At 33.1% G+C, this 22,651-nt stretch overlaps 1 protein-coding gene across 3 annotated transcripts in view; it reads left to right on the forward strand.

Annotated features, from left to right (window-relative positions):
• The window catches only part of LRBA (LPS responsive beige-like anchor protein), a gene marked incomplete at both ends in the record, with an annotated part of 477,161 nt that overhangs the window by 132,779 nt on the left and 321,731 nt on the right, over nucleotides 1–22,651 (forward strand). For all 3 annotated transcript variants that reach the window (XM_084246225.1, XM_084246226.1, XM_084246227.1), the window contains one exon: nucleotides 21,431–21,495. In XM_084246225.1, the coding sequence (XP_084102351.1) occupies nucleotides 21,431–21,495 (65 nt within the window). The remainder of the gene's footprint in view (nucleotides 1–21,430; nucleotides 21,496–22,651) is intronic.

The following is a 22,651-nucleotide window of genomic DNA, read 5'->3' on the forward strand; positions in this document are numbered from 1 at the left end:
ACTCTTTTTTTAATCACATAAATAACGGGATATGCTTATGAACTTAACATCTGCAAATTTGATTTAAAACTTTACAAATTAGTTGTTGTTAATTTCTTGACAGTCAGCCATGTCTGATTATTTTTCTTGAATCCATTCAAAACGTATTTTCTTTTTGCATTCTTTTTAATAAGGTATTTAAATTAGCTGTATTTATTGCAAAATAGAATGTGCAGCTTAACTTTAAGTACTGAGAAGATGTTTGCCTTTGGTTTGCAGTCATTAAGATTAAACAGTTCAAATATATTTTTATAAAGCTCCACCCAGGGCTGTGATTTTCAGTATTTACTCATTATAGTTTGATTAGACACTAGTTCAAATATTTATCTCAGTTACATATTTTTACATTGTTAAAGCAAAATATTTTTTAGAATTGAGAAACTTGTGATACTCATCACTAGGTTTTTGAGTAAAGTTAATATATACTTATGGTTAATTACATCAGGTTTATTCATATATGGAATCTCTATAAAATAATTCAAGAACTATTAAGGCTCCAAAGCCTGATTTAAATCTTCTTTACAATAAGGCTATCCATTCTTCAGGAAACTACTCTCTGATACACAGAAAAAAATGGAGCAAATTCTTAATTCTCTATCAGATTCAGCTTTTCATAAGCATGTAACATATTTATATCCAGTATTTGTCGTGTATGTATATGTACCTTATAGAAATATATATGAATTTAGAACAAGCGTTAAGTAAACATTTCAGATATTACTCTAGCATTTTGTAAAGTGTTTGTATCTTCCTCATTTGACATTAATATCATTTTTGAAAGAATTGACATTGCATTCAAGGCCACTTTATAAAAGCATTGCGTTGCTCATCCTAATTCAGTCTGACATACATTCCAATAACACTACCTCCCTTCTTGGGTTTAAAGTTAAATTTATGACTGTGCATTGTGAAGTGCATCATTTAAAAATGGTTTCAACCCAAAACATCTAATAAATAAATAATGTGTATGGCTACTCAGTAGTAGACTTTCTAGACTAGAAATCATTCCATCGGATACTCAACAGTCCACTATCGGAGAGGGCTGTCAGATAAATCTTATGGTAGCTGCATTCATGTCCTGTAAATCACATATTATTGTCTGAGCCTTCTGCCAGGTCATCTATTCTTTTCCCATTTATCAGAAATGCATAGAGTATATAGAAAAACTGGAAGCATCATGTAGTCTGGCCTGGCATCCTGTGTGAGTAATTAATTAGCAGCAAAAGTTAATTTAAAACTATGTTAATATGATTTTTTTCCTTTAAAAATTTTACATCAAAATGTGTAGATGGTTGTTGGTTTGGGAAATGTTTCCTTCACGTGAAGGCAATGATACAAGGTTGTTTTGATTCAGATATTTCTTTCTATAGCTGAATTATTAATTTGAAAACTGTTTCCATAGTAAGAACCAAATGTCACCATTGTTATTCTTTCACGTCAGTTTTGTGTTGGACTTTTTACTGCTTGAAAAATTTTTCCTGAATCTTTATAGTAAATGTTGCTCCTTTTCTTTATTCTCTTATAATTTTTCTCTATTTCTACTTTTCCTTTTTGAATTTGTGCCTTTCAAGTATATGACCTTAATGTTATTACTCTTTATCTCATAATTTTTTTTTTTTTTTTTTTTACTTGTGATGTGTGTTGAGTAAAGTGAACTACAAAGGAAGAAAAAGGCAAACCAATTCTTTATCATGGCACAAAGGTGTCCTTTATTATTAGACCATTCTTACTGTTTGGATTTCATTCTTACCACTTTAGTTTTATATCTGATTTTAAGCTATCCTGAACTATTTAAAGCTACCTAAATGTGGTATTGTATTCTTGTGTCTTGGTATGTTTTTCCTTTCCCAGGAATTTCCCTCCAAATTTGGTCACTAATTGTTGCCTTCTTCTCATCATTCAGAACTCAGCTTAATTTTCTTCTCAGATCATCTTATCTGCCCACCCATCACAGAATGTGCCACAAAGAGTCTATGTGTTATAGTTTGTTGCTCTTTTAAAATATTTTTGCTCTTTTAAAATGTTTTTGTACTCTAGGTTTTATGGGGTTCATGATTCTGCTTCGCCTATTGTATTGAATAGTATACCTAGAACCAGACACAGTCCTTGGCACGTGATTGTGCAGTGGATATTTACAGAATAAATAAATATTTAGGCTCTCAGCTAAATCACATCTCTTCAGGAAGGTGTTCTTTCACTTCAGTCTTCCCCACAATTCTAAGTGAAATATTTATCCAGAGCACTCACTGGATCCTTATTGTAGAAATTTCATTCAGTGGTTTTTCTCTTCCATATACTGTGTGTGTCTTGAAGGCAAACACTATGGCTTGTTTTCTCTTACATCTCCAACATCTAGCATAATTACTCTTCAACCAGATATTTATATAATTTAATTAATAAATGAACATAGGTAATGTTGATCATAAGTCACTGTATTTTGGGCTCTTGCCTTATAGTCTTTTTCATTTTTGGAGCTATCCCCACACTACGAATATACCGTTTGTTTTTATTGTTACCTTTTGTTGGTATTACTGAATACTGAAGTCATGTTCATTTATAGTCTTAGTTTTTTCACTTTCCCTTTATCAGATTTACTCTTTAAAAAACAAATTTATTCAGGCATAATTTATATACAAGTGTGTCTGCACACATCTAAAATGTATAGTTTGATGAATTTTGACATAAACACAATCACATAACTTTGTTAGTACAGAAAGTCCCCTGTGCCTCTTTGCATTTAGGCCCCACCCCTGACGCAACAGGTTGCCACTGACTTAATTTCTGTTTTATGGGTGAGTTTTACTCACTGTAGAAATTAATATAAATTGAGATTAAGTTCTTTTCAATGTGTGCTTAGATACTCAGTGTGCTGTATTTAGGGTACACTTCAACTTTTTCATGGAAACTCACTATTCCATATTAATAAAATAGTATGGCTTATCTATTTATTTATTTATTTATACAAGCACTGGGTACAGTCAGAAGTGCTGGAGGGTGAGAGAATTCACCAGAGCAGGGAGCAGAACAGGCAGACAGATAAAATACACTGCTGAGGGGAGCAACGGGCAGCAGGAGAGGTCTGCACTCCATGTGGAACCCTCACCCGGTGGCCGGGGAATGAACCGGCGCTGCAGAGGCTGCGGGCAGCTTTGCAACCAAGTGCTCAACCGCTGCGCCACTGGGGAGGTCCTATAATAGTATGACTTTTAAAAAGAAATAATTGAGCTAGTAAAAGAAAAGATTATCATTTTTCCAACCACAACAAAGAAAATTTGAATGTAATTTTATTGGAAGTACAAATGTCTTTTAACTTTTTTATGCAATTTTTTTTCACATAGAAGGAAATACTATGGTATGGAGTTTTTAATGTAGCAATATTGATTATACTTGCAGGGTTTTTGTTCTTACCAAACTCAATTCAAATGCAATTGCTTATACAGAGCTTTGGTTGAATGTATCTGCTCTAACTTGAGTCCTCCTCTTTATTCCTGCTTGTAATATTTATTTTTTAAAAATGCATACAAGACCTAGGGTACAGGGGAGTGAGAGGATTTACCAGAGATGGAGTGGAGAACAGGTGTATCGACTGAAATACACTTGAGGGGAGCAGTGGGCTAACAAGGAGAGGTCTGCCGCTCTAGTTGGGTTAGCTCCCTGGCGGGGATCGATCTTATGCTGCAGTGGCTGCAGATAGCCTTATAGTGCTGAGACTTAACCCTTTGAGCCACCAGGGAAGCCCCTGTAATACCTGTCTTTTTATTTAGCAGTCCTATGTTGAATGCTTTTAAGGTAAGTTCCTCCTTTTGAGGAAATTATAGTCTAGTGATGGAGACAAATAATTGTAATACAGTTAGAATGCTATAAAATCTTGAAGAGAAGAACATGTAAGACACAGGGATAAGAAATGGAGTCATGGAATGAGAAAACAAAAGCTATTAATCAGTCTCTATTTATCTAACTTTGATTTTCCTTTATATGGCCAGTGCCTTTAACTTTCCTTGGTGGAAATTGTGGTAGCTATGTGCTTGTTTGATCACTTCTCATTCTCCAATTCTTCAGTAGAGCACATTCCTGTGTATGTACTGTGTGATGCTAATAGATGTTCTGTGAAAAACCATTTGGTGGTAAAATAAGTGTGGAAAATGTTGGTTTAAATTTAATTAAATTTATTGGAGGGCCCCTCAATAATTTTTATAACTGTAAAGCTTCTAGATAATTTTTTAGAATATGATTTTGGAAAAGCTGCTGTTACATTAGATGTCAGACAGAAAGTGGAAAAAATATGCATTTATGGAAGAGGTAATTTCTTGTTTCTAGATAAATTTGGATATTTTCACTTCAGTTGATATATATATTTCCTATATTGATTGAATCAAATTACATTATTAGTAGTATTGTGGTAATTGTACTCTATTATTCTCTTCAAGTATGTTGCATAAAGTTTAGAAAACAGACCATCTTTGTACCAATGAGGTTATTATTATTATTATTAATATAATTGAACTTTGCTTTGTCCTTCAAGAGGTCCAAAGAAAATGAAATTGATCTGTATGTAAATACCACTCGATGCAATGTCAGATGAGATAAATTTTCAGTAAATATTTTTTAAATAAATAGATAACATATTTGCAAAGACTCTTTATAACTACTCAACTGTGTCATACACTAGCTGTTTTTTTTCCCACATGTTACCATTTAGCCACCCAAACAACCAGGATTTGAGGTGACTCTCAGTCAAGTCCTAGATATAAGAAAAATAAAAATCATTATTAAAAAGGATTTTACTTGCAAAGTATATTAAATAATTACACTTTGCTGCAACTTAATCAACCATTTTTTGGGTAACCTTACTTCTTCCAGCGGAAGTAAGCCAGATTAATTGTAGCATGGTCCAACCAGGATCAATATAGTTTAATACTTCAAACTTTTCATATTGTTAAACCCTTCCGCCTTAGAATGTACTTAAAGAAAATAGTGAATGTAAATTATGACTTTTTTATTGCAAATAAATGAGAATCAATCTGGATCAAAATGTAGGCTTCAATTTCAATCACCTAGTTTTAGAGCTGCTTGAATTTTATTCATGTATCTGGCAAATGCTGTCAGCATAGGCACTCCACATTGAAATGCTTAGAATTAAATATAATTTTGTGCCTCATAGAAACAGTTGAGCTCTAAGGAGGATCTAAAGATCTTTGAAGCATGAAAGGACTATGGGAGTTGGAGAGGGTACAAATTTTAAATGCACTAACATTTTTTTTTTTTTTTTTTTATAGAGGCATGCTTTATTTGTTTGCTGGTTTGTTTGTTTGTTTTGTTTATACATGCACTGGGTACAGTCAGAAGCGCGGGAGGGTGAGAGAATTCACCAGAGCCAGAGCAGGGAGCAGAGCAGACAGAAGGACCGAAGTACATTGCTGAGGGGAGCAGCGGGTGGCAGGAGAGGTCTGCGCACCATGAATGCACTAACATTTTTAAAGTATTGGAAATCAGCCTAGTTACTTTATCTTATAGTAATACAGTAAAGATATCTGTGATTACAGTTGATTCAAATTTTTGTTATTTTTAAGATTTATTTATTTATGCAAGAGCTGGGAGGGTGAGAAGTTTCACCAGAGACAGAGCAGGAAGCAGAACAGGCAGACAGACCAAAAGCACTGCTGAGGGGAGCAGTGGGCGACACAGGAGAGGTCTGCCACACCATGTGGGTATCTCCCTGGCTGACCGGGAATCGAACCAGTGCTGCAGAGGCTGTGGACAGCTTCACAGAGCTGCACTCAACCCTCTGTGCCACCAGGGAGGCCTGATTCAAATTTTTATAACAGATAATGCTTTTTATAAAATTGAACCACTTGTCTTTCAACAATAGCAAAAACATTAAAAACAAAATAAATTAGGAAAGTGCTGTATTTTAAGTTTTGAAATTAAAATATTTAAGTTGATGGGTTAGTGAACATTGGTCTTTATTCGAATCTAGATGCAGAACTTTCCAGTATTAATCTAAAGTGTTACAACCAGTGAGGAACATAATTTAACTTTAGATGCAGGATTTATTCTGAAATACAGGCATCCTGTTGATTCACTAGCACACTAGGATTTTGAAAACACAACCTTTTAAGGTAAATTTTGTGGAACTGGCGGTACACCCTGTGGCTTGGCAGTCTCGTCAGAAGGATGATACCATGCTGACTACATAACTGGATCTTTGAACATTATTCTCAAGGGTGGTAAATGCAAAACAAAGTAATATCAACTGGCACTTAATTCTGCAAGTTCCCTGCTGATTGGGGTATTCAGTGAAATGGAACTCTTCCTGACAGGAAGTCAGCCCATGAGTATGGAGACATCTGAAAATAAAGTATGCTTTAATTTGGAATCCTACTGTTTTACAACTAGTCTCTTAAATTTGGAGTTAGGAGGTGTGTTAGCAAAAAGGGGGAATATATGAATGGGAATATCACAGCACAGCAATTTTCTCTGATTTTAATAGAATTGTGAATATGGGTGCATGTCTGTTTCTTAGTTATTGTTCGGTTTTTGCTTCAGTCTTATTTTTCTATTAAAATTTCTCACCGAAGTTAAAATATTACAGCAAGAATAAGTTAAAAGCATAAAGTCTGAGATTGTCTTTGTTTAATAGCAAACACTATGAAGTCTCAGCTGTATTTCCATACTCTGTATTCTTTCATGAATTATAGTGTACGATTTAATGAATTTTACTCAGAGTAATTATATCTTAGAACTCAAATTTTAACTTGCTATTTTAAGTGTTGCCTCAGTTGACTTTGAGGTAAGTAGCTATTAAGTACCTTAGTAATAACATAATTTGGGGTAGAACAGTGGTTATGCACATAAATTCCATCCAACCTTTTTTTCAGTTGGGCAACTATTTTTAGTCAAGCAAGCTGTCATTTTATAACATGAACATACAGAAGCATGTATGCAAATATAACAAAATCTAAAATTTGAACTTTGATTTAAACCTGAATGAAGTAAGAATCAAAACTCTAAAAGCTATTTGTTTTTCAAATAGTAAATTCCTCAACTGCTGGAGGTGGGCTCCCTAGAACTGACTGTTTCATTTTCACCATGGATAACAAAAGGAGAAAGGAAAAATGCATTATCAATTACAGCTTCTTAAGAGACTGAGGCAGGAAAATACTGTGATGAATTTTGAATTTTAATGAATATTTACCCTTCTATCACTTACTAATCTAACATTGGGCAAATCACTTCACTTGCTTGAAATTCTTTTTTTTTAATTAAGTGAAATGGGTGTAATGATGTTTATATGAGGTTATTTATGTAAAAGGATGTACAACATTCTTTAGAGCAAGTACTTTGTAAACAGAAGTTATTAGTTTGAATTAAAGTATTAACAGCACACAAAATCCATTTTTTAATTTATCCATGCATACAAGAACTGGGGTACAGTCCAGAGGTGCAGGGTGGGGGTTAGATGATTTACCAGAGACAGAGTGGGGAACAGAACAGGTGGAATGACTGAAATACACTGCTGAGGGGAGCAGTGGGTGAGTCAGGAGAAGTCTGCTGCACCATGTGGGTCACCTCCCTGGCTGGGGAATCGAACTTGTGCTGCAGTGGCTGCGGATAGCTTCATAGTGCTGCATCTTAACCCATTGCGCCAGCAGGGAGGCTCCACAAAATCCATTTTTAAATGCCTCTTTGTGTAAAGTTAATTTGATTTTGTGTAAAGTTAATTTGATTTATTGGCCTCAGAAATTCAGTTAATCATTAGTTTTTGCAGTATCTCTTCCATTATTTTCTATTCCATCTGCAAGTTATGTGCCCAGACTAGTCCAGTTTCTTCTTGAATGATGGATTATTAGAACTAGGAGAGATTTCATAGATGAGTTTTTGGCCTTCCCCATGTAGGCAGAGTTAATGGATAACATGGATATTTTCCATAAGCTTTCAAAGGTGATTCCACTATTTTCTGTCTAGCTTTAATGGTGTGTCTTTTTGGGGAAACTCAGTTACCAGAATACTAGTGAGGTTGATGTCATTATAAGGATTAGTACTCAAGCTTTTTAAAGGATCTCTTGTGTACCCCAGTGCTTTTAACTTATATTATATTACTTTTAACAAACCTCTTGTGTTATCATAGTTGAGAAAACCTTTTATAACAATCCATTTCACTGATAATCAATTTTCTTTCTGACCAAATACATCAAAACTTTAATAATTGCTGATCATGATTATTCTCAGCTTGCGTGCAGTCAGAATGGGGGAGTGAGGAAGATATAGAAGCAGGTGTTATTTGAAAAAAACCTCTAAGTATTACAGATTCTGATTCAGCTTATTCCTGGGTAGGGAAATGAACTTTTTTCTCTTCCTGCTGGCATTTCCTTCTTCAATACATAAGGACAAACTTACTTTTCTATGAGAGTCTCTAAATTTTATCTCCAAGATAAAATGTAATTTACTCTTTCCAATTTCAAACTTCTCAGCTTTATTTCCAAGGTGTCTAATGGCTGTTTTAGTTCGTGAGTATGAAAATGCATAGTAGTACACTGAATACTAGATGAATAGTATATTATTTTTTATGGTAATTGTTCATCTTTTAAAACTTAGTTATTGGAATGCGGCCCCCCCACCCCACCCCGGGGTGGGGGCTGCTGGGAGGAAATAGCACAAGGAACTGTGGTGCGGGAACTACAGGACTATACCTGAGGGGAGAAATCAAATACTGTCTAAAAATGAGCAACAATATAAGAAATTTTAAAAATTGTCTATTAGCTCAAGCTCTCACTAGGCATTTAATTAAAACAGCTGTATTACCTTGTGCCTATGGTTTGTCAGATTATTCTTGTTATCAGCAAAAAATTGAGAGCAAATTTAATTTTTGTTTTTTGTTCTTTTTTCATAGTAAAGGTGTGCTGTCCCTTTACCTAAAAATAGTACTCATTTTCTGACTCTTTCAAAATTGTCTCATATTTTATGTCCATTCAAAATGTTTTGTAGTACTGGTTTAATTTGTAATAGTAATATTCTGTTTGCTCTAAGTTAAGGAAGATTAAAGGAGGCTGGTCAGTAACAATGAGAAAGTGAAATAATGGAAGAGAATTTTTTTTTTTTAAAAGATTTTTCTTATCACTCTCTTTATTACTCCTTATTTGGACATTGGCATTGTTAGCATTGCTTTTTTCTCTTTGTAGAAGTTGCACTTTATGATAGCTGCTTGCTATCCATAGCTCAACTGCCCAACTCTCTGTTTCTTATAGCCTGGTAGGCTTTATACTTAGTAATTAAGCTGAATTTCTTGAAGATGTAAATAATCATTAACCCAACACATGGTGCAGATGTTGACTTGCTTAAAACTTTTTCCAGCTCTTATGATAATATACTGACTTTTAAAAACATGTTTTTCTTTCTTTGATCTTTTTGAATTCTTTTTAACTGGTTAGTAAAATTTACTTTCTTCAGTTTGCTGTTTATTTATTTTTTCTTAGTGTGATAGTATGAAAAATGGGTTCTCCAACGATAACCTACGTCAAATTGCTGGCACCTATGAAAGTTACATTATTTGGAAAAGGGGTTTTGTGTGATTAAGTTAAGGATATTTAGATGAGGAGGTAATACTGAATTGTGCGGGTGGGCCCTGATAGCCTAGATAGATACCATCATCATCATAAGACAAGGAGCTTTGTTGAGGCTACCAGGAAATGGAAAAGACAAGGAACAGCTTTTTTCTGGAGTCTACAAGGACAGCAGGCAGCTTTGCAAACAACTTCCTTTTGGCTTGGTGAAATTGATTTTGGACTTGTGACTACCAGAACTGTGATACAATAGACTTCTAGTGTTTTAAGCTACCAAGTTTTTGGCAATTTCTTACAGCAGCCACAGGAAATTAACATATCTATAATGTTTTGAAGATCTTTGTGTGTTCTTAGTACTGTGTCCTTAGTGTTGTGCTCACCTAACTCTGTTAAATTAATAAGCATTTGAATGTTACACGAAAAATGAGGTATTGTTGAAAATTCAGAGATCCCCTACCTTTAAAATGTTTTGCCATACTTGAGTAGACAACTTCCAATTTGTAAAGTTATTGATCCATAAAAAAAAGGTAAAATAAGTTAATGTTGCATATGTTTATAGTGGAGCTGAATTTGATAGATACAAAATGTACCACCAGAGGCGTTCAGTGTTGATTATTTGTTTGATCAGTTCTGAGTTATTTACCCAGCAAAGTTAAGTGAGCAAGTACTTCATCATATTACTGTTTCAGTTGTGTTGTAGATTAAAGAATGGCTTATATGATGATGGTTAGCTATAGCATAACTTAGAACTTATGCATTTTACTTAGAGTTGATATCCGCTTATATGTCATTAAGCTCATTGATAATATTTGAGAGTTAGATGAGGGTCTGGACTGAAAGGTCTTCCTTTCATCAGGAAAGTCATTAAGCAACTATTATTGGCTATATGTTGTGGTTATAGACAATTGTAACATGTTAGTGTAGTGCACAGTGTATGTATATTGAATAATACAGGTTTTAAATGAGGGCCAATTTTTTAAAATAGATGTAACATGAGGTCTGGAGAATTTTATTCTGTAGAAATTAACATTAAATAGCATAAACACAAAAGATGCCTTTTTTGATCCTAATGGAGATACTTTTTCAGGTTATTTTTTTATATAAATCTTTCAACATTGAAATTAAATTCTCACCTTATATTAACAATAAGAATTTACTCCATGAATACATACAGTATCAGTTTAGAATGGTTACCATTCAGAGTAGAAGAATCCAAACGGTTAAGCAGCAGGAGAGTTTTCTGCTTTTAGTTAAAAACTGCTGTTTTCTGTATGCCTTATTTACTACTTGTTTAATTCTTAATGTTGTGTGCTGTGGGATTGGGCATACAAAAGTCACCAGAAAGAGTTCTGCTTTTTACATCTAGAGCTATTACTTGCTGTACAATAATAAAGGCACTATTTTATTAGGTTACTTGTAATTAACTTCAGCACTAGGCATGCATATAAATCATTTGTAATCTGTTTTCTTTAGATTTTTATTCTTTTAAACTGGTTTAACATACTTGCTTTCTGTTATCTTTTTACATATGAATTGAGATTATAATTGCTTTTTGGAATTAGGCTGTCAGAAGCCAACATATATGTAAATTCAAGAAATGATTGAGGCAAGCTAATGAATTTTATATAACATTTTATTTTGATATGTTACTGTAGTATTTGTTTGGATATGAAATTTAGTAAATAACCATTCTATCAAGTTGAAAAGTGTTTAGACATTCAGAAAGTTAAAATGGTAATGTTAATTAGGAAATAATTATGCTTTTTTTGTTTTTCAAAATCCTGACAAAACAATGAAGTGAGATTGCTTTCAATTCCTGTCAATTTATAGAAATTATTTTAATTTTTAATATTTGAACCTTCATATATTTCCCGTAATATCCAATAAATGACATTCCATAGATTGACTCATAATTTATATTATTTTATCCATATAATTTTTTTGTTACTACTAGATTAAAATGGAATAAAAATGAAATAGAGGCAGACTGGATTAAAAAAGAATAACTTGTCTGAGCTTAACAGACTATAATATTCAAAAAATATTAGAAAACAGAACTTTGTTTCTAAAATACCTTTATGTCATAAATGTTTGCAGTGATCTGTAGAGAGAATTTAGCAGTAGAACATAATTTCATTCTTTCTAATGATAAAAATCTTGATTTTTTTTTTTTAAGAAAAGTTTTAGGTATATTGAGGTAGGGGCATGAAGAATGCTGTTTGCATCCCGTGTCCTGCAAGCAGTGCTTTTAAAAATAATTTAGCTGGTAAATACGTTTTATTATAGCTGAGTACATTAGATCACTCAGAAAACTTTTAAAAATAATTAGCTGTTTTATATAGTTTTAATGGAAGTCTTTCATGTTTCCTCTCCAGCAGTCTCTAATGAATACTCCCTGTAATTTCAGTACAGGCTTTGAGATTCCCTAAAGACTTGACTTCAGACCTCAAAGGGTAGCAATTGCCATATGTCTGGAGAACTGGAGTTGCCAAACAGACTGACCATGTACTAATAGGACACATTTATATAGCTCCTGGATGTGAAGCCCTGATATAAACTTAATGATGATCATCTGTTAAGAGCTTATAGCTGGAAGGGACGAGAGCAACTTTTGTCACCTTTATTGAAATCAAGCCTTCTATTTTGAGTAGTGATAGTTTCTGACTAAATTGATATTTGTTTGGAAGTTATTCAAAGGATTGTTATAGGAGAATTCCTGAAAAAGTCTGAAAACAGATTTTTAAAGACATTTGCAAATATATTTTAATATATGCTTAAATATAGTAACAGCAAAGGATTGTTGTCTTTTTGATTATTTACAAATAATTTAAAACAATATGGTAATTACACAGTTGCATAGTTATCTCAATCATTTGGATTTTTAAATTCCTGGTCTTTATTTTGTAGCAAGCCCGTAGTTATTCTCTCAATATTTAAATCCTTACATATAGTACAGATTGAATAATATGTGTTAAGCAATTTAAAAAACTATTTGTTAATCCAGCTTTAAAATAGAATTTCTTTTCTCTTTTTTCTTAATCCTGTAAGGGTGTGTGTGTGTGTGTGTGTGTACGTTTCTTTATAAACTGAGCACGATATTTGTACATACTAAATATATACATTTTGGTCGTTTATATTCACAAAATAAATGAAACCAAAATTGTGCAAGAGGCAGCATTTTAATTTGCTGTTTCATGTAATGATTTGTATTACCTCTTAAAGAGACAATGGGGTAAAAGCTGTCCTTTCCTATTATGCTATATTCTTTTCAGGGTATGTGGTTACTTGAGTTTGTGTTAGATGTGCTGTTGAGAGAGTGCTGACACAAAGTGCAAACACTGTTGAGAAGTTCTTGATAGTTTACTTTGAGCACTTAAGATTACTGTATCTTTACTATGAACAAGTTTTCTCTACTTCTGACCTTTAGTCTTACGTGGTTCTCAATTTTGTGTTTAATTTATCCCCCTACTCATTTTCGCTCTCATCTGTGGCCTCCTCCCTAAACCCCTAATAGTGTTTCTGTTACCTGTTAGGAAATTGATAGTACAATAAATTGTATCAGACCGACTTATTTTATAAAGACTTAGAAAGCTAACATCTTAATATATATATATTGACGCTCATTGAAGAGCACAAACCTTTTTATATTTTTTACTAAGGAAAATAAAGTATTTTGATATGAGTTAAAGTTTCTGTTCAATATTTCTTCATTTCTTTCTTTAAAACATGTTTGTATCCCAAGATCAGTACTTAGAAAGGAGACTATTTTTCTGTTAATAGCAGTAAAGTTAATTTCCTTTGGTATGAAGTAGGATTCTAGGTTAAAAAAAAAACACTAAAATCCTTATGATGCATTTATATTTTCATTTTGAGATCATTATTTATAAAACCTAAATGCTTATTTTCTTAGAGTTATTTCACAATTATTTTGAAATACCTATTATTCAGTTAGAAAATATTTATGAATTAGAATTTTTCTGTTCTCTCTTAATTTAGTGTATTTTAATATAAATTTTATTCTTATTAAAGAAAACACTTAAATTTTTTTACAGATCTAATAACAGTACAAAATTTAAACTGATAAATCCCTATTTCAGTTCTCCCTTTCCCCCTTGACTCTTACTTTCCTGAAGGAATCACATGCAGTTCTTTCAGTTACTTATTCTGATTTCCTTCGTGTTTCTAAAAAGTGCACTTGAGTAGCTGTTTCTTGATTTTTGTGTTTTAGACATTACCTAATGTCCTCCATGGAAGACGGTCATTGAGTACTTCTAACCTCCCTTTCAGTGGCACAAGCTCTTTTGCTTCCAGTATGGTCACCTTGTTATGTTGAAACCGTACTTAGGGTTATGTTACTGTGATGATGTTAAGTATTTGCAGTGGACCATGCTTACCTGCCTCCCTCTCTGTCTGTCTGCCTTCCATGTGTTTTTCACACTTTGATTTTTTTCTCCTGGAATTAATGTTTTTTTCCTTTGGTTTATTTGCATTTCTGTGCACTCACAAAAATTTATTTCTAAATTTTCTGTCAGAATCATAAAGCTACCAATATCATTAAAAAAAAAACAAAACCCTGCTATCTATTGGTGTGGTTATTTTTGTTGAAGATAAAGTCTTGGAATTCTCCGTTTTCCTGTTCTGCTCTGGATTGGTTATTCTTTGGGTCTAAGAAAGCTGTCATCTTGGCAGGATTCTTCCATTCACCTAGAATTTTCCTCTTCTCTCTTTTAAACAGCAATACCTATTTCCTGTGTCCCAAATGGCCTTCTTTTTTTTGAGAGACACACTAATTCAACATTTGTCAATCACTTACCATATATGTGCCAGTCACTGCTTTAATATAGGAAATACAGTAATGCATTAAACTATAGGTAAATAAAGCAGGGTAATGAATAAAACAATAGCCCTGCCTTGATTTCATTACATGAGATTTTAAATTTCTGATAGCATTAATTCTACTTTTCTTGTCTCCTTGTCCCCCACACACTTCACAAAAGAAATCTGGTCGTACTCAGTATGCCAAGAGAAAAATTCATGCATAACAGGGATGGAGGATGATATTAGGATATCTGTTAATTTTGATGAGGCACATCATTATTTCTTGAGAATGAATGCATGAGGGGTCAAAGTTTTAAGTCCTCGCTTGTATGAAAAAATTTATTAACAAACCTCTAAACTTGATTTATAGCTTGTTTGGCTATTAGTATTGGAGATTGAAAATTACTGTCCAAGTTGTTTTCTTCTTGGTAGCTTTTAGTATTTTTCTGATTTTAAAAATTGTTATTACTGAATTATGCCATGATATGGAAAGATCTTTTGAAATTCATTGTCTTTGCTATTTTATGTAGACCATTTTAGTCTAAGAAAGCATATATTTTTGTTTGGAAAAATTTTCTTGAATTATTTCTATAGAAGTTTAATTTGTTTTTCTCATTTAGTTAGACAAACTCTGGATTAATTTTCTAATTTTCAAAAAAAAATTGTCTAATTTTCATCTGTTTTATTTAATCTTTTATACTCTAAGCCTTCCTCAGCATCTTCCAAAATTTTTTATTTGATGTATTTAATTTCTTTTTTATTTTTAAAAAGATTTTATTAATTTGTTTTTGCATGGAAGAACTGAGATGTAGGCCAGGCCAAAGGTATGGGGGGTTGATGAGACACTTCACCAGAGACAGAGTGGTGAGTAGAATAGGCGGATCTACTGAAATGCATTGCTAAGGGGAGCAGGGAGCAAGACAGGAAAGATCTGCTGTATCATATGTGGATTAACTGCCAGGCCCGGGATCAGACTCAGGACATAGAGGTGATAGTGCTGAGACTTAACCCCTGAACCACCAGGAAGGCCTGGTGGTTCAGGGGTTAATTTCTTTTTAAAATAATTATTTGGTATTTATTCTTTTAATTGTGCTAACATTAGGATTATCCCAATCAGATATTGCCACCTTAGGATACCTGCTACCAAATCTCCCATAGTCCACCACAATAGTCCGTTGTGCTTTTTCCCCTCTAAGTTCCTACCCCTCTGATACATTTAATTTCTAAGAGCATTTTCTAAGACTTTTTTTTTTTTTTTAGATCTGCGTGTCAACTTGATAGGGTCATGAGACGCCCAGAAATTTGGTCAGATATTCTGTGTTTTCCTGTGAGGGTGTTCTGGATTAGGTTGATATTTAAGTCAGTAGATTGGGTGTAGTAGAGTGGGTGTAGTACAGGTGGACCTCATATAGTCCGTTCCAGGTGTAACTAGTGTAAAAAGGCAGACTGTCTTCAAGTAAGAGAGGATTCTACCTGTTTGACTCAAGCCTTAGAACAGGACATTAGCTTTTTCCTGCTTTTAAACCAGAACAGAATCAATGGCTCTTTCTAGGTTTTGAGTCTCTTGACCTTCAGATGGAAACTACACCATTGGTTCTCCAGTTTCTTATGCTTTTTACTTGGAGTAGGACTATGCTGTCAGCTCTCCTACATCTCCAGCTGCAGACTTACTCACAGATCTTAGTATGTGTCAACTGCCATAATTGTGTGAACCAGTTTCTTAAAAAATATGTATCTTCATCGTATTGATTTTGTTTCTCCGGAGAAATCTTATACATAGGCAAAGATATACCAATAAATAAAACAATATCCCTGTGCTGATTTTTTTGCATAAAAGCTTTTCTTTCTGATGGTATTAATTATGCTTTAATCTTCTTCTCCCTGCTGTTTTAACTTTATTACCTGTTTTCTGTGAATCTTTTTCCCCTCTGCGGGTTCCTTTGGTGTCTGTCATTCACATATTCCTCTAATGATTGGTGACTCTTGCTGTCTATTCATATGTTAGTGTAATGAACAGAAAACCTTTTGGACCTATATATATGCCAGACTCTTAATTTTAATCATGGTCTCTCTCTTTTTTTTTTTTTTTGAGAATAAACTCCTCTGTTATTCCTTGGAGTTTCATAGGTTAGTAAGTATACTTTCAGTTTCGTTTCTTTTTCTTTCTTTCTTTACACAGTACTTTTTCAGTGTCCAGAAATTTCTTCCTCTGAAGAATAAAATTCCCATCTTTTATCATGGTGGGGATGGTATGCAATATGGGCAGAGGATCTGAGATTTTGTGTGTTCTACATATCTTTCACCCATACAAACTATTTTCATACCTGTCTTTCCACAGTCCTCATAGTTGCTCTGTGCTTTCAGTTTTTGACACTGGGTTCTTTCTAGGATTCTTCAGCAATCATTTCTGTGTTTCTTCAACTTGATTTCCCTCCAGATTATAGGGAAAAAATTTATTCGCCTTCATGTAATGTCTTTTTTATCACCTTCTATTTAATCTGACACCCCTCATTTTATACTTTTTTTTTTTTTTGGTTAAGATTAAAGATAGTTTACTGGTTATTTAGCCTATTAGAATAAAAAGTCGATACTACATTTAATGTTGACATTGATGATTTGGCCCAAAAAAGTAAATAAATAAAAGATGGCAGAATAGAGTATATATAGTTTGTCTAGGTATTTGTGGCTCAGTTTTCATTTTAGAACATGATAATATTTGGGAATTGCTTTTAAAAGTTTGTATATGCATGTAGTGCATTCAAGACTAAAATATGTTGTAGGAAATTATCAAATTTATAGAAAACTCAATTTTGTGTTAAAGAAGTTAGAGTTACATTAATATAAACTATTATATATAGAACATTAAGCAGTAATCATTTTTATCTACATTTATTTGTTGGCAATGGAGAAGAATAGATATAGCCTGGTTGATGAAGTCAGTTTTTAACCCCAACACTAAAAAGATTGGCTACTCAAAAGCCTCTAGTTGAAATTTGATAGAAGTCTGTTTATTTAAGAGATTTCATGAATATATACTGTGTTGTCTTATGACTTAAGGGCATTAGTAAAGTAAGAATATATTTTACTAAATATTGACTACTCAACAATTATAAGCTTCGGAAGTGATAGTCAATTAAATACAGCCTAGTACAGGTATGAAATTATTGACTCTGTTGTTTGTTTTGAGTCCTTCCTCTCCAAAGTGCTGAAATGTGTTTTGAAATTACTTAGTTGCATTAGTGGTTGAATTTGAGGCTTTTAACGTGTTTTTCACCAATACCTCTGGGAAAAGAATAACCAAGACCTTTAAACATACCATGCATTTTGCATCACTATATAATTGTAAATACTGTGATGAAATATTGAAATGATCATGAAAGATGATAAACCATTAAGCTTTCAACTATTAAAACTTAGTAAAGGTTATATTGAGCTGTGGTTTATGAAATTGTTTAGACTAACACCTTCTTTGATAATTTTCTCAGAAGTAGAGAAAAATGCTTTAAGATGATATGATCAATTCTTTTTTCAGTTTTGGCGGCTTCCTTAAGGATTATAGAAAATGTTTCAGTTTGGAGAAAATTTGTTGACTGCGTGATAGTTAGGTTTACTAAAAAGATTTTCTGTTCTCATGGTCTTCAAATTCTTTTTATCTGGGTTATTCCTTTCAGTATATTTCAGTGTATACCTTTCAGCATATTTATGTATCTGGTGTGTGACATTTTATTAAATGTTAATAATTTATAGTTGGAATGGATAATGGACAAAATTCAATATACATGAGAATTATGAGAATTTTATAATAGTATCTGAAAGTGTAAGATTTATCTTTTCATGTCATTTTCCATTTTGTCTGTTTTATTAATTTAACTAGTGAAAAACATTTTATTCTGAGTGATTAGATAGCAGTTAGTGTAACTTAGCACATATGGGTTTATAGATGATTGGAAAACAAGACTCCTAATGTATAAGTAATAGTAAATTTGCCCTGAGATTTTATAGAAAATGGGACTTTTCCACTTCCTTATGTCCCTTCATGTGTAATTTGGTTTTATTGTAAAAGGAGAAAATATTTTGTATGACATACCAAGTTAAGTTCATTCTTAAAAATGTTTAGGTGGTAAATTTTCTGTAGTTACTCTAATTTTCTATCTGACCTACATCATGTTGTTTAAAGTTTTGTGAAATTTAAATGTAACACACTTCATAATTTTACATTTCATATGTAAGTCAGTTTTTCTATATAAATGAGAATAAAAACAATGTAAACTATCTACTTAAAATTTGAGTCTCTGTTGTTATCTGTTTTATCCATGTGTAGTTTAGAGTTTTGTATAACAGATAATAAAAACCACCTGTTGCAGTTTTTGATCACATAAAGTCGATTGAGAAAAATACTAATAAATGCTTTTTAAGACATAAATGTCTGATCTAACGAAATATATAGAAGAGAGCCTCTTGCCTTTCTTCCTGATTTCTTTTTTACTAGCATAAAAAGTAACTTTCAAACTTTCTTCTTACTGAAGTTAGTTTTCACTTTAAGATTTTCCTTCAAATAAGTGATCTGAGTGAAAACTCAGTCAGTTTAAGGTCTTGTGTCCTTACACACTTGTGCTATATCAGATTTCCAAGTAATGTGCGAGGCTGATGTGCTGTGATGTCAGTAGCCATGGAGTGAACGTGTGCGGCTGCTCCTGGACTGTTGCATCCCTTGAGGCGTCATAGTCTCTTCTGATTCTCTGCTATCTCTGAGCATGGGTCACAGCTGTGTTCTCATCCCCCAAAGCCTCAGCTATTTGTCCATCTTTCTAGGATAATTTTCTGACTTTTCCTGTGTTATGAACTACTATGAGACTCTTTTAGGTTCACCTGCTGTTACATCTGTTCTGTTCCTGCACATTGTTAGGGTTAGGACTTATCTGTAAGACTCGGTGTCTCCTGCTGTGCTTGGGAACTAAGTTGTGGGACCTTTTGTAACAAGAACAAAAAATTTACCTGAGGTTTCTGCTCTTCTTCTCTGTTCCTTTTCTTAAATCTGAGAGTGGAGGGTGCGACACATGTTCTTTGAGGGATATATGCTTATTTTGAATTTGACTGCTTTCCTTCTACTGCATGGTATTTCATTTTACTGGAAGGAAAAGGATTTTAAATTAAAAAGGTATTTCTGTTTACCCCTAACTTGGTTTGCCTAGTGAAAAAATGTATGATCTCTATTTTGTTGTTTCAGTTTAGGTGGATTGTGACTTTTGAGAAATTGTATATTGCAGACCTATTTAAGTGACTACTTTTAAAATTGTTAGAGTATCATAAATTAATACAGACTGAAGAAATTTTCTCAGGGGATGTCTTAGACCTAGATATTTGAAGTGATCTGCCCAAGTATATACTTTGTTAGAATCAGTTTGAGAAAGTAGTTTTCATGATTTCTTATTTATTATTGAAACATTGCTTTATTCTTTCTTGCATATCTCATCAATTACTACTCTCATATGTCTGACTTTATATCTAATTTTCATTCTGTGATGTAGTGAAATTCTACTATTGTTAGTAGATGTTTTGTTAGTATGTTCTTACTAAGATTATTCATGAAATAGAACCAAATGACAAAATTAAGCCTTTGGCAGCCATTGTAGTCTCAAGAGTTCCTTAGGTTTTCCAACATGCAAAGGAAAGTAGAACAAAATTGGGGGTAAAAAGAAAATAGAAGGCAAAGGAAGGAGATGCTGAAAAAAATTAAGAATTTGGAATGAAACAAAGCAGTCATGCAGTCATCAGGGGTGAAATTAGATTAAAGGTATTTCATCAGGGCCTCCCTGGTGGCGCAGCAGTTGAGTGCTGGGTTGCGAAGCTGACCGCAGCCTCTTCAGCGCCAGTTTGATCCCCGGCTGCTCCCCGGCCACCAGAGGAGGGTCCCACATGGCGCGCAGACCTCTCCTGCCGCCCGCTGCTCGCCTCAGCAGTGTACTTCGGTCCTTCTGCCTGCTCTGCTCCCTGCTCTGGCTCTGGTGAGTTCTCTCACCCTCCCGCGCTTCTGACTGTACCCAGTGCTTGTATAAATAAATAAATAAATCTTAAAAGAAAAATAAAGGTATTTCATCAAAAAGTATTACTGTGGCTTATGGTGAGCTATGTCTTACCCCAGTGTGGTCTTTTCAGCTTTATAAAAGAACAAAAACATTATCAGTTGGGGGATATATGTAGATAGGGCTCCTTAGTTTTAAGGAGCATAAAATTATTTATTTCCAGATTAAAAAAAAAGGTTTATATGTAGACAAACACACATTTATTGGCTTTTCTTAAATCTAGCCACATTTCAATCCATCAGGCCTAGCTGCTTTGGATTAACACTTAGTTATTTTTTGAGATGAGGATTTTTTTTCTTTTACTTTGAGATGACTTTAAAAAGTAATGTTTGCATACTCTACTGGTTAGTTTCCTTTGTTGACTTTTAAATGGAAAGCTTATACATAAGGAATATAGTGAATAGGTTTATATAATCTTTTGGTAATTAATATATCCTCTTTTTGTAACAGTACACCTTTTTAACTGGAAAGTGATCTAGCCAGATTTACTGGTCTTGTACATTAATCAGTTTTTGTGGTAGAATGTGCTTTAAGCTATTCTGTGTTTTTTTCTCATTTGGGTTAATACAGCTCTGTTTTTAAAGAAACTATATGAAAAACCTCTGTCCATGGTTGTCTTTGCTGCCTTCCTTTCAACTTCAACTCTTTCAGTTAATTTGGAGTTTAATGATGAAGGGAAAAAAGTACATACATATATACAGAGGCTCATTTAGTTTATATAAAACAAAATTATTGCTAACTTATTTCCTTTTTAAATGCAAGCTATTTATATGTTCCTGGGCCTATATTGAGTAGGTAAACATATTTAAAAAACCAACTTTTTCTTTAAGAGATAAGATTTGAAATTTATATGGGTTTTTTTTATAATTATTGTTTTAAATTTAACTACTGCTTGAAATTTATTCAGCTATTTTTGCTTTTTTATTTTAGGAGTGGCAGAATTCTATTCAGAAGAATGCAGGACTTGCTTTTATTGAACTTGTCAATGAAGGAAGGTAAACTATTTTATTCATCTATTCCTTTCTCTTGTATTTGTGCCATTGTAATTGATATTTTCTGGGTGCTGTAGTTACTTTTTTTTTGCAGCTTATAATGTAGTAAAGCTCAAATTGAATATTAAAAATATGTCTATACTCCACCAGCAATGCAGGAGAGTTCCTTTTTCTCCACAACCTTGCCAGCATTTGTTGTTGCTAGTTTTTTTAATATGTGCCATTCTCACTCGTGTGAGATGGTATCTCATTGTTGTTTTGATTTGCATTTCCCTGATTACTAGTGATGTTGAACATTTTCTCATATGCCTGTTGGCCATTTGCATTTCTTCTTCAGAGAAGTTTCTTTTTAGCTCTTCTGCCCATTTTTTGACTGGATTATTTTCTTTGTTTTTGTTGAGCCTCATCAGCTCTTTGTAGATTTTTGTGATCAGTCCTTTATCATTAGTGTTATGTGCAAAAATGTTCTCCCAGTTGGTGGGGTTTCTCTTTGTTTTTGTTATTGTCTCTTTTGCTGTGCAGAAGCTAAAGGAGGGCTTGGGGTCAAAATAAGGGGGTTGTAATTATATGGGGAATATAAAAATAAAATTTAAATAAAAAGTTTAAAAAAGTTAAAAAAAAGTCTATAATTATATTTCCTTCATGGTTAAATGCTTATGATAAAGTTCTGGTGTTTAGTTTTCCATAAGTTAGACTTGAGTTTGACGAAAGTAAGCTGGTGATTCTTTTAGCAAATGGAAGATAATTATTTGGGCTTCCTATAAAGTTCTATTATATTTGTAGACCCAGTTATTAAAGTAAGGTTTTTATATTATCTCTCTTAGTCACAATCCTGTCTTAAAATTGGGGACAAATTTAGTTTTCTGTTGTAATATCATGAGAAATTGTAGAGGGGGAGAAAGTTGGTAAGATTTACATTTAAAGAGTAGAGCGAGAAGAATTCAATGGAAGGAAATTCATTAACAGAGAATGAAAACCAAAGACAAGACAGAGATAAAAAAGATATAAGAGAGAAAATAGATTTAGGATAGTTAAAGAATTAAAAGTAAAATAAGGACCTGATGAGTGTACCACTTACTGTCTGTTTGTGGCAGTTGATTTTGGATTAATTTAATTTAAGACCTAAGGTATAGAGTAAAAAATATGATTGGCTTCCATT

This window comes from Talpa europaea, assembly GCF_964194135.1.
Source record: "Talpa europaea genome assembly, chromosome: 10".
In the NCBI taxonomy this organism is placed as follows: domain Eukaryota; kingdom Metazoa; phylum Chordata; class Mammalia; order Eulipotyphla; family Talpidae; genus Talpa; species Talpa europaea.